The sequence below is a fragment of the Jaculus jaculus genome, chromosome 12 (assembly GCF_020740685.1).
Source record: "Jaculus jaculus isolate mJacJac1 chromosome 12, mJacJac1.mat.Y.cur, whole genome shotgun sequence".
Classification (NCBI taxonomy): Eukaryota; Metazoa; Chordata; class Mammalia; order Rodentia; family Dipodidae; genus Jaculus; species Jaculus jaculus.
Window position 1 is genome coordinate 24,412,365 of NC_059113.1, and position 13,255 is coordinate 24,425,619.

The following is a 13,255-nucleotide window of genomic DNA, read 5'->3' on the forward strand; positions in this document are numbered from 1 at the left end:
GTGAATGCGACTGGACTACTCAGCACCCCTTCCCACACATCTCTCTCTGAGTCAAAAGACAACTTGCAGAATGGGAGGAAATCTCTGCCAGCTATACATCTGAGAGGGGTTTTAATACCTAGAGTACACAAAGAACTGAAAGAAACTAAGCAATAAAGTATCAATCATTCCAGACCCCAAATTGGGACAGAGAACTGAGCAGAGAGTTCTCAAAGTAAGAAATAAAAATGGCCAATAAACATTAAAAACATGTTCAGGGGATTGGAGAGATGGCTTAGTGGTTAAGGCACTTGCTTGAGAAGCCAAAGAACTCAGGTTTGAATCTCCAGATCCCATGTGGCCAGATGCAGTGACGCAAGCACGCAATGTCTCACATGCACCACAAGGGGGCGCACACATCTGGAGTTCATTTGCAGCAGCAGAAGGCCCTGGTGTGCCCATTCTCTCCCTCTCTCTCTCTCTCTCTCTCTCTCTCTCTCTCTCTCTCTCTCTCTCTCTCTCAATAAATAAATAAATAAAAACATGTTCAGGGCTGGAGAGAAGGCTCAGAGGTTAAGGTGATTGTCCATAAATCTTAATGGATCAAGATCAATTCCCCGGTGCCCACATAAAGTCAGATGCACAAAGTAGTGTATGGATCTGGAATTCATTTGCAGCAGCTGGAGGTCCTGGTGTACCCATTCTCCCACTCTGCTGGACATGGTGGCGCATGCCTTTAATCCCAGCACTCAGGAGGATAAGGGAGTAGGATTTCCATGAGTTTGAGGTCACCCTGAGACTCCATAGTGAATTCCAGGTCAGCCTGGGCTAGAGTGAGACCCTACCTTGAAAATCAACAACAACAACAAAAAAGCAAAACAAAACAAAAATGTTCAACATCTTTATCTATCAGGTAAAATACACATTAAAATTACTTTGAAACAGGGTCTCAGCCTAGCCGCTGCCACCGACGGGAGACGGCCGAGCACCCGTCGGCCATCTGCCGCCCCCCACTCCAGACACAGAACAGTCGGCCATGAATAAAAGTGAGCTGGTGCAGAAGGCCAGGCTGAGCGATACGATGACGTGGCAGCCTGCATGAAGCCTGCAACGGAGCAAGGAGCTGAATTAACTAAAGAGGAGAGGAATCTTCTTTTTGTTGCTTATAAAATGTTGTAGGTGGGGCTGGAGGGATGGCCTAGCAGTTAAGACATTTGTCTGCAAAGCCAGAGGACCCAGGTTTGATTCCCCAGGACCCACATTAGCCAGATGCGCAAGGGGGTGCCTGTGTCTGGAGTTCATTTGCAGTGGCTGGAGGCCCTGGCGTGCCCATTCTCTCTCTCCCTCCCTCTTTCTCTGTCAAATAAATAAAATAAAATAAATAAAAACAAAATGTTGTAGAAACCCATAGGTCATGTTGGAGGGTCATCTCAAGAATTGAGAAAAAGATGGAAGGTACTTGGAAAAAAGTAGCAGATGGCTCAAGAATACAGAGAGAAAATTGACACGGAGCTACAATATATCTGCAATGGTGTACTGTCTCTCTTGGAAAAACTCTTGATCCCCAGTGCTTCACGCGCACAGAGCAAAGTCTTCTATTTGAAAATGAAGGGAGATGGCTATTGTTACTTGGCTGAGGTTGCTGCTGGTGATGACAAGAAAGGGATTGTGGATTAGTCACAACAAGCACACCAAGAAGCTTTTGAAATCAGCAAAAGAAAAATGCAGCCAACACATCCTATCAAATTGGGCCTGGCCCTTAACTTCTCTGTGTTCTATTACGAGATTCTGAACTCACTAGAGAAAGCCTACTGTCTTGCAAAGACAGCTTTTGCTGAAGCCATTGCTGAACTTGACACATTGAGTCATACAGAGACTTTGCTGAGCACCTGGCATGCCAATTTTCTCTCTCTCCCTCTCTCCCTCCCCCCACCTCTCTGTGTGTCTCTGTCTCTCTGCTTCTTTCTCTCACACTCTATCTTAAATAAATAAATATCCTAAAAATAGATAGGTTTACCTTATGACTCAGCTATAGCACTAAAGCATACATATACTAAAGATTCTATACTTCACTATAGAGACATTTGTTCAGCCATGTGGTTGCTGTTCGATTCGAAACAGCTAGAAAATGGAATGAGCCCAGATGCCCATCAGCTGATGGATGGATAATGAAAATGTAGTACATATACACAATGGAATTATATTCAGCTGTAAACAAAATGAAATTCTGAAGCCAAAGGACCTCAGTTTGATTCCCCAGGACCCATGTAAGCCAGATGTACAAGGTGGCACACACATCTGGAGTTCATTTGCAGTGGCTGGAAGCCCTGGCATGCCCATTCTCTCTTTCTCTTGAATAAATAATTTTTTTAAAAAAAATGAAACTTGCAGGAAAAATGGATGGACTTGGAAAGGTTCATATTGAGTGAGATAATCCAGATTTAGGAATATCTGCTAAATATTAAGTAGGAAGCATAATCTTCATCAAAATACATGAGGCTATGTGGGATCATTTATATTCAAACCACCACAGAAACTGATTGCAAAAGTATAGTAACCTAAGAACCAGACCAAAGAAGGCCGAGGAGGACACGGGGCATTACAACCTCACAGAAACAGGAAGCATTTTTTATTTGCTGCACCCCTACTATGCATTAGAGATTACATAAAAATTTTGATTTGCCTTATTTCATATATTTTTATAATGTTATGATTATCCAGGCTCTAATATTATCTCCATTTCACAGATGAGGAAACCAAAACCTAAAGGCTAACAGGGCCTAAGATCTGTAGCTCATGTCGTCTCTTAGGAGCTAATTTTATACCTGAAATATCTGGCCTTTGAAGGACTGTTAACTAGAAAAGAGAGAAAAAAATGCAGGTATGGTCTATAGTATCATGAGATGAACATAGAAAGTATGCAAACAAAGTTGATATTGATATTGTAAACATAAGCTCATTCATAGGCATCACTAAGACATAATGGTTAGGGAAGTTATATGAGAGTTTAGATTGCAAACTGCAATAACTTAGACAATCTCAAGATTAATTTATTGGAAATAAGGGGTAGATATGCCATTTGGGAATACTTAAAATTTGGCCATAACTTTCATTTCTGTAATGTCTAAAAGGTGATCTGAAAGAAAATTGATATATAACTTCCCATCATACATGTAGAGGATTGGAGTCTGTGGTGGTTTTAATAGAATAGATGACTCCCAATATATTCAGCTGTTTATTTTTTTTTAGTTTGCATCTGCAACCACCTGGCTGGAGACAGTGTCACTGGGTGGATCTTAAGGTGTGGTGGTGGGTTTCAGATTTCAATCTAAACATATACAAAGTGTGCCTAGCTGGAATCCCTGAAGTGCTGTGCTGTGTGGCTTTTGGCTTTTGGCTTTTTGGCTTGTGCTTCTCTCTCTCTCTGCTTGGTCCTGGGAAGGCAGGCCAGTTTCTTCTGCCATTATGGAACTTTCCCTGGATCTGTAAGCTTCAATAAATATCCCTTCCTCCATAACTGTGCTTGGTCTGGAAGTTCATCTCAGTGAACTTGAAGCTGTCTGCTACAGAACTTGGTACCAGGAGTGGGTTGAGATAAACCTGATCATGTGGATGTTGATCTTTTGGGACCTTTGTTTTGGAGGAATAGGCATGGACTTGGTGCTTACAACTGAAGATGTTTTCTGGAATGGTCAGTCAAGTTGTTGTTTTTTTTTTTTCTGCATGCTCTGCACTCCACATTTTCTTTTTTTTTTTCTTTTAATTTTTTTAATTTAATTTTTATTAACATTTTCCATGATTATAAAAAAATCCCATTGTAATAACCTCCCTCCCCCCACACACTTTCCCCTTTGACATTCCATTCCCCATCATATTACCTCCCCATCTCAATCATTCTACTTACATATATACAATACCAACCTATTAAGTACCCTCCTCCCTTCCTTTCTCTTTCCTTTATATCTCCTTTTTAACTTACTGGACTCTGCTACTAAGTATTTTCCTTCTCACACAGAAGCCAAATCATCTGTAGCTAGTGTAAGCCAAGTTTTATGGACTATTCTGATAAGAGTCTGAGAATGCTAAGTACAGACAGCATTAAACTTCAAGGCTTGACTTATAAGTTTTCTAAGGTGAAGAAAAGACTACAGAGAACTTTGTTGGAACTGGGCTACTGGCATAATGGCTGACTACATCCTGCTGCCCAGGCCCAGAGAGTTTAATCAAGGTTAAATTTGTAATGGACTGATGTGATTGGCTGGAGATATTGGACTGAGAGACTTAAGATTTTAAGCTGGAAAACCTCAAGCAAGTTAAAATTACAGGCACTAAGACTGGTTTTAGGTTACTGAATCTGCTATTGTCAAACACATTAGCAATCTTAAAGAAGATGGTTCAATTGCTTTACCATGGAAAGGATGCCTGAGAAAAGACTATCATAAAAATGCAAACACTTTTGAAGAGAGTTGACTGGAGAAGGAACCTGCTTTGCAAGGCTATGATTTACTTCATTCCTGAATTAAAAATATGGCTATGTTCTACACACCTGGTATTGGTTTCAGAAGCATAAAAAATGCGAGCAGTGATCGTGAATTACACACGGTTCCAGGAGCTGCTGCTGAGATGTGGCATGAGGTAGGGCCTGATGCCCTGATAGGCTAAAAGAGCCTTTGGAAGATGGACTGTGGTTTACATGAAGACCTAAAGATATTTTGTATATACCAGGACAATACAAGAGCTACCATAGAGTACACTGTTGGCCTAAGATGAAAGTGATCCCTGGCTACTCAGCCCAGCTGGAGGAGCAGAATTGAAAAATCTGGAGACTGTCAGTCCCTGGTTGTATTAAACTTGAACTACAGAAGTTTGATGTTTGTTTGATGATGGTTAAGTTTGCATTGTTTGAGTCTCTCCTTACTATGCCTTATACCAGTTAAAAATATTTACTCTGTGCCTTTATATGTTAGAAGTGTTAACTTGTTTAATTTTATAGGTCTTAATTTCTTAAATTAGTCAAGACTGTGGGGACCTTTAAAATTTGTCGGGAGCCACAGCTGCTCTTTGACCTTGGAAACTAAGGGTGTTCTCTTATCTCTTAATACAAAGGAGATCTTGTGATCTGCAGCTGCTCTTTGACTTGGGAGCTAGGGTGATCTCTAATCTCCTAATCTCTTGATCCTAAAGTATTGTTTAGTATACAGCCTAGATAAAGTAAGTTTCTGATCCTAAAGCATTGTTTAGTATATGGCCTAGATAGAGTAAGCACCTGATCCTAAAGCATTGTTTAGTATACAGCCTAGACAGAGTAAGCACCTGATCCTAAAGCATTGTTTAGTACACAGCCTAGACAGAGTAAGCACCTGATTGTAAGGCATTGTTTAGTATTCATCCTAGGTGGAGTGGGCGCCAGATAGAGGGATTAACCCTGGTGAAACTGACCTTAGGCATGTAAACATTGTCAAAAAACAGTTCTATCTTCTACATATAAGCCATGTCTGCCTGAATAAATCTCAAGGCCTTGACAAACACCTAGCATGGTCTCCTTCTTGTGTCTGTTTGCCTTCTCCCATTCAGGTTAACTTCCCCTTGGGTCCTTGTTCAACTCCCCGCTGGCCGGGGCAAAAATTTAACTGAGTACAATTTACAATGGTTATAAATCTATTGGGGGCCAGGGGCAAAATGTGGTGGTTTAAATAGAATAGATGGCCCCCAATATATTCAGTTGTTTAGTTGTAGTTTATATCTGCAGCCACCTGGCTGGAGGCAGTGTCACTGGGTGGATCTTAAGGTGTGCTGGTGGGTTTCAGATTTCAATCTAAACATATACAAAGTGTGCCTAGCTGGAGTCCCTGAAGTGTGCTGTGCTGTGTGGCTTTTGGCTTTTTGGCTTGTGCTTCTCTCTCTCTCTGCTTGGTTCTGGGAAGGCAGGCCAGTTTCTTCTGCCATTATGGAACTTCCCCTGGATCTGTAAGCTTCAATAAATGTCCCTTCCTCCATAACTATGCTTGGTCTAAAAGTTCTTCTCAGCGAACCTGAAGCTGTCCGCTACAGAGCCATAGTGGGAAGGGGTGTGAAACATGGAGGGAAGTACAGATGAATTTATCTTGTTGGGAAGCAATTCAATAGTCTACAGATGCTGCTAAAGCAAGTATTCTCATTTAAGTCTGAATATTATTTCTAATTGATTCACAGGAAAGTGTAAGGTTTTGGGGTTCTCAGATTCTTACCTAGTGGCAGAGCTCATGAAGCTTAACATACTTGTGTGCGTAGTTGAAGATTGCTGTGTTACTGGAGTGGAGAATTCGTTCATGCTTGTATTCATTGCCATGATTTTTGTCCCTGCAAGAGCACAACAACCTTAGTAAGTTGGCATTTTATCTCTTCACAAGGGATTTTTGTACTATTCCCATTGGCTGAGACATTTCTGAGTTCTGGCCTAGAGAGAAGTCAGGGATCCTTAGCTACAAGCTCGTTCTAAGCTGATGGATCATGCCAAAGTTTGATTTCCTGCTACAGAATTAAACTGTGATGGTTTCAAATCCATAAATCCTATTCCAATAAGTATCTTTTGACTTAAAAAAGTAACTCATGTTACAGAAGTAACATGTTATTCCATTACATTTCCCACCTCATCCAAAAGGGTAGCCGCTGAGGAGCCTTCCTGCTACAATCAGTGTTTGGAACTAGGTCAGGACTCTGAGAACACATGCCTGCATAAGTCTACACACTTCCTGCAGATATGTGTATTTCATTGTCACTAGACATCACTAGGTTATATGTTGTCTTCCCCTTAAGGTTTCTCTTACTAAGTTAGATATTTGAAGAATCTTGGTCTTACAGATATATCTCAAGAAGTCTGGGGCTGGAGAGAAGGCTTAGCAGTTAAGCGCTTGCCTGTGAAGCCTAAGGACCCCGGTTCGAGGCTCGGTTCCCCAGGTCCCACGTTAGCCAGATGCACAAGGGGGCGCACGCTTCTGGAGTTCGTTTGCAGAGGCTGGAAGCCCTGGTGCGCCCATTCTCTCTCTCTCCCTCTATCTGTCTTTCTCTCTGTGTATGTCACTCTCAAATAAATAAATAAATAAAAATTAAAATAAATAAAAATAAAAAATAAAAAAGAAGTCTGGAAATTTTCAAATACTGGAATAACATAAAAGCTTAATAACTTTCTCTTCTGTTAACATGGGGAGAATAACACCATGAATTTGAAGGTTGACTATAAGAATGTTAAACACAAGAATGTTTAAAATTAATAGACTAAATGAACAAAATGACACTGCTGATGGAAAAAGGTGACATAGGAGCCACTTCTTCCTGAACCCATAGACTGCTACTCAATAACACTCCCTCTCCTCATGAAACCAAGTTCAACCCAGGATTCCCTTTTCAATACTCTGGGCCAGGAAGCCATTGTATCATTAAGAAATGGCATTTAAAAAAAAAATAGAAATAGAATTTGATGGAGATATTCAATGGAAAAAGAAAACCAACAGCTATCCTAATTCAGAGCTATGCAGAGTTAATAAAGAAACAATCTGGGGTCATTAGCACAAACAAGAATCATTTCCTCAGACGCTGAAGTACCTATCTATCCAATTTCTTGGAAAGTGAATGCCAGTTTAATTACTTAGATTGTAAGGTGTGTGTTTGTTAGTTTTAATCAAAACCCCTACCATTCTTGGCTTCCATGACTTGGTTTTTCCCAATGGGAATATATCAATGAATGAAACATGTTTAAAAGAAAAGAAAAGAAATGGCATTTGAAACCAGGTATGGTGTTGCATGCTCTTAATCCTAACACTAGGGAGGCAGAGGTAGGAGGATCACCATGAGTTTGAAGCCACCCTGAGACTATATAGTGGAAGTCTGGACTACAAGGTGACCCTACCTCAAAAAAAGAAATGGTATTTGGCATGTGATTTCAAAGATTGCATTCTGAACAATGCTTTAGAAGACAAATGCTTCCAAATATCCTCTCTTCAAAGAGCCAGCATTGTCTGTTTGCCTGAACCTGATTGCTGAGGTAAGGAAGCTGTCTTGCGCAGAAGTTGCAAGGAGATGGAAAAAGTCAAAATGTAATTGTCACTACTCCTCTTCTCCTCTGCCCACCCAGGAAAGAAGAGATGTAATCTTCCCTCCAGTCTCAACTTATGCATCATTTCTGATGTAACTTTCCCTCCAGTCTCAATTTGAGCTTCATTTCTGTTCACAAAATTGAGATCGGGGAATCATGCAAGGCAAGTCTCTAACCCCACATACCACTTGATTTGGAAAAAGCAGCAAACAGAAAGGTCATACTACCACCTAGGTATCCCTATTCTTGCACTATAATTCTTTCTGACTCATTTAATTTAATGCAACACATCAACTGAGCCCAAAACATACTTCTTGGAGCAGGGAAAATTTTTGGCTAGGTGATATGGTGGCTTAAGTCAGTGGTAACTTTATCAGCAGGTGTGCTGAGAACCTGATTTAGAGGGAGGATGATCCCTGCCAGGAATGCCCAGGAGTCTTCACTTGTCTATGGGGATTTTGGGGTTGATTTATCCTTCTTTATTTCATAGTTACTTTTTGCCCTGGGGGAATGGCTGGGGAAGAGGCTATTACCAACTGTGAGTCTTTAAAGGTAACCAAGTGACAGAACTTGGGTTCTGGAACACAAACCACCACATGCCCAAATTGGTAGAGAAACAACAGAACTTTTAGGAAGGTTTTCTACAAAATTAACTTTCCAGTGAGCAACATTTATCAGTTTTTATTAAAGGTGGAGGAAGGCTGAATTGATGGCTTAGCAGTTAAGGCTTTTGCCTGAGAAGTCTAAGGACCCAGGTTTGATTCCTCAGTACACACATAAGCCAGATATGCACACAGTGGCTGGAGACCCTGGTGCACTCATTCATTAATTCTCTCTCTCAAATAAATGAAAGGTAAGGATGATAAATGGACCAGTGAGCCTCACGTGAGTCTCTACATGGACCGGTGTGCGCTCAGGTGAGTCTCAAAATGGAGAAAGTAAAGCACTCACTGCGTCTGTAAAAGGCAGGATGGCTTAAAATGATTTACTTCAACTCCTGAAAGATAATATGCCAGCCCAGATTACTACATCCAGCAAAACTATGTACTGAAGAAGAAAGAGAAAAACCTTTCCACTGGGGAGATGGCTAAGCCGTTGAAGTGCTTGCTTGCAGTCTGACAGCCTGGGCCTGGTTCCACAGAACTCATGTGAAGCCAGGTGTACAAAGCAGTGCACGTGTCTGGAGTTTGTGTGCAGCAGCAAGAGCTCCTGGTGCACCCATGCTCGCTCACTCTCGCTCTTTCTCTCTCTCCCTCCCTTCTTGCAAATAAAGAAAGAAAACAAAGGAATCTATGAGAACTAAGCCAGCTCTACAAAAAGATACTTGAAAGAATACTTCAGACTAAAGAGAAAGATAAAGCATATCCACAAGGCTACAGGAAATAATAAATTATGTCAGAACCATAGAAAAGCAAATGTGGAACAAAAAAAACCACACAAATCATTTCAAAATCCATTATATAACATGAATCAATATACATTTTAAATAATAACTCTTGAATATTAATAGGTTCACATCCTCAATCTAAAACACAAACTAGAAGATAGTAAAAAGAAATAAAGAGAATGAAAGAAAGAAAGGAAGGATACATGGCTGGGTGTGGTGGTACATGTCTTTAATCCCAGCGCTCGGGAGGCAGAAGTAGGAGGATTGCCACGAGTTCAAGGCCACCCTGAGTGAATTCACCTACAGAGCAAATTCCAGGTCAGCCTGAGCCAGAGTGAGACCCTACCTCGAAAAACCAAAAAATAATAGTAATAAAGGATACGTTCATTGTTGCATCCAAGAAAAACCCACATCACCTTTGCAGACAGGTGCAACCTTATGGTGACAGGATAGAAATAGATTTCCAAGCAAATGGAACCAGAAAACAAGCAGCTATCTATATTCTAATACCTGATAAAACCAAAATTAGTTAAGAAAGATAAAATAGGGCTGGAGAGATTGCTCAGCAGTTAAAGCACTTGCCTATAAAGCCTAATGACCCAAGTTTGATTTCCTAGTGCCCACATAAGGCAGCTGGCATAAGGTGGCACATGCATCGGGAGTTCATTTGCAGTGGCTGGAAGCCCTGGTGTGCCCGTGCACTCTCGCTCTCCCCTCCTCCCCTCTGTGTGTGTGTGTGGCAGGGGAGGCAGGAGCACAGTCAGAACAGGATGCTGCTGCATATTAGAGTGGAAGTAGTCTAAGCTTGGAGCTTGTGCTTATGAACCTCAAGGTCCGTCCCCAGTGACACACCGCCTTCAGCCAGGCTCTACCTCCCTAAGGCTCTACAAGCTAAGGACTGAGCATGAGTTTAACCACAAACATGTGAGGCTCTGAGGGACCCCTCATTCCAACCAGCACAGCAAACTTGCTATACACTGCTAAGCAAGGCTATTTCTGCATTTGCACACCATTCTGGGGGCAAAGAAAGGATGAGGATCTTAAAAGTAAGACTAGTTCTGGGGCTGGAGAGATGGCTTAGTGGTTAAGGCACTTGCTTGTGAAGCCTAAATACCAGGGTTCTATTCCCACTACCCACATAAGCCATGCCCATGTGTCTGGAGTTTGTTTGCAAAGGCTGGAGGTCCTGGCACATCCATTTCTTCTATCATCTGTCTGTCTGTCTGTCTATCTATCTATCATCTATGTATTTATGTATCTATCTATTTGCCTCTTTCTTGCTATCAAATAAATAAATAAAATTTTTAAAAAGAAAAGTCTGATAGGAAACTCACATTTTTAATTGATCAAGTTTATATTCTGAGAGGCTAGGGTTTTATCCAAAGAACATGAATACACCTGGAAAAGACTAACTTCTAAGCAGAAGGGACTAAATTATCAAGGATAAATGTGATTATTTTTTTCTTTTCTGACATTTAAGTGGAACAAGGTTTGTCACAGTTACCCGTTTGTCAATTTGATGTCATACTTGATTGTCAACACTCTTGATGTGATTTAGAATCCCAGTAGAAACAAACCTCTGGGCTTATGAAGAAGTTTTTAGATTGCATTTGGGTGAGAAACCCATGCTAAATCTGGGTGGCACTATTCTATGGGATGGGAGTCCCAGGTGGAAAAAAAATAAAAATTATGTAAATTTAATATGGAGAAAGTGAGCTTAGCACCAGCATTAATCTCTCTTCATTTCCTGATTCTGGAGGAAATGTGACTAGTAGCCTCATGCTCCTGCCTCCAGCCCTGTAACCTGAACACATATGCCAAAATCAACCCTTTCCTTCCTTAAGCTGCTTTTGGTCACAACGAGTTGTGACAAGTTGTTGATAAGCCATTGAGTTCAACTAGCATCGCTGTCAGAATGGTACCAACTTTAAACTGCCCACCATCCACTGAGGAAACAGACTATTCCAAGAATAGTCAGAGGTCGTAGCCTTGTGCTCAACCAAACAGTCAAACACTGACTGAATTTTCAGGCTGAAATTGGGAAAATCTGTGTTATGAGGTAAGAATGGTGGCTGAGAGTGAACATGCTTAGGACAGTCTGGTGAAGCCACTGTCTACGTGACTTTGGCCAACATTGGTGAATCCATCTGGAACTCATTCTCCTGGCTTACGAGAGGGAATGACACTGGGCAACCTTAAAGGTTTCTTGCAGCTTTAAAAGACCAATTTTATTAGGGCTGGAGAGATGGCTTAGCAGTTAAGGCACTTGCTTGAAAAGCCAAAGGACCCAGGTTTGATTCCCTAGGGCCCATATAAACCAGATCACAAAGTGGCATATGCGTCTGGAGTTCGTCTGCAGTGGTTAGAGGCCTGACATGCCCTTTCTCTCTCTACCTCTTTCTCTCCAAATAAATAAACAAAAATTTAAAAAGACCAATTATTTGGTCTTAGACCCTCAGTGAGAATGCAAATATCTTATCTTGAACAAATTCAAATGGGTCTTGTCTTTTAAGATGGAATCTCCCCCCCCCCCCCCCCGTCCTAGCCCGACCCTTAGTAGTGGGGTTGATCACAGGTACATAGAAAATAATTACCTAAGTGATGACGTTGGCTTCGAGCTTTGCAGCTGCATTTTGAAATTAGCTCGGGATTACACACGTCACCGTGACAGGTCGAACAGTAAAAGGCGGCTCTGGACAATGAAAACGAGTCAAGAATCACTTAGGTGTGGCTTAACACTAAGGAGAGACATGGTTCTGACTCAGTCTATCTCCCCTTAAGGTATATTTGCTTTAGTGCGGTCCCACCCTAAGCTAATTAAAAAGTAAAGTACCTGTTGTGGTTGGAATGTAAAATGTTTTCCATGGGCTCCTGCATTTGAATACTTGGTCTCCAGCTGGTAGAGCTGTTTAGGAAGGCTATGGAACCTTTCCCAGGGGAAGCCTTGCTGGAGGAAATGGGTCACTGGGGGCTCTGAGGTTTTATAGTCTGGTCCCACTTCCTGTTCTTCCCCCCACTTCCTAACTGCAGACACAATGTGCCCAGTTTTGCTTCATGCCCCTGCTGCTGTGCCTTCCCCACTATGATGGTGTGTAACCTCAAAACATAAGCCAAAATAAATCCTTTACTTCCTTAAGCTGCTTCTTGCCAGGCATCTAGTCACAGCAACAAGCAAAGAACTGTTAATACAGTACCTTTTGACATCTTTCAGAGATTCAGCAATGAAGAACCCTAATGTGTTCCTTTGCAGCCTAACTTGTGGTGGCGGGTTTAGTATCAGACCACTGGAAACGAAAAGTAAAAAACACAGTGATTTGGGCTGGAGAGATGGCTTAGCAGTTAAGTGTTTGCCTGTGAAGCCTAAGGACCCCGGTTCGAGGCTCGGTTCCCCAGGTCCCACGTTAGCCAGATGCACAAGGGGGCGCACGCGTCTGGAGTTCGTTTGCAGAGGCTGGAGGCCCTGGCGCCCCCATTCTCTCTCTCCCTCTATCTGTCTTTCTCTCTGTGTCTGTCGCTCGCAAATAAATAAAAAATATTAAAAAAAAAAACACAGTGATTCATTTCCACCCCCCCCCATATCTGTAGCAATATTTGGTGGTTCATACTGTCACTAACAAGGCGTTTGAATTGCCATGTTATTCCAGCTAAGTGAGGTGGCCCATGTCCTTAATCCCAGAATCCGGGAGGCTAAGGTAGGATGACAGCCCTGAGTTCCAGGCCAGCCTACACTACAGAGTGAGTTCCAGCACAATCTGCATTAGACCGAGACCCTGCCTCAGAAAAAAAACAAACAAAAAACAATTTCCATGTTAACAGGA

The 13,255-nt window shown here is 41.8% G+C and overlaps 1 protein-coding gene and 1 pseudogene across 1 annotated transcript in view; one reads left to right on the forward strand and one right to left on the reverse strand.

Annotated features, from left to right (window-relative positions):
* Positions 1-13,255, reverse strand: part of Kcnu1 (potassium calcium-activated channel subfamily U member 1) — a 108,913-nt gene that overhangs the window by 39,685 nt on the left and 55,973 nt on the right. The window contains exons 17-19 of the mRNA XM_045130560.1: positions 12,632-12,721; positions 12,032-12,129; positions 6,207-6,318 (exon numbers count right to left, since the gene is read on the reverse strand). Coding sequence (XP_044986495.1) covers positions 6,207-6,318; positions 12,032-12,129; positions 12,632-12,721 — 300 coding nt within the window. The remainder of the gene's footprint in view (positions 1-6,206; positions 6,319-12,031; positions 12,130-12,631; positions 12,722-13,255) is intronic.
* LOC105944992 lies at positions 1,016-2,746 on the forward strand (annotated as a pseudogene).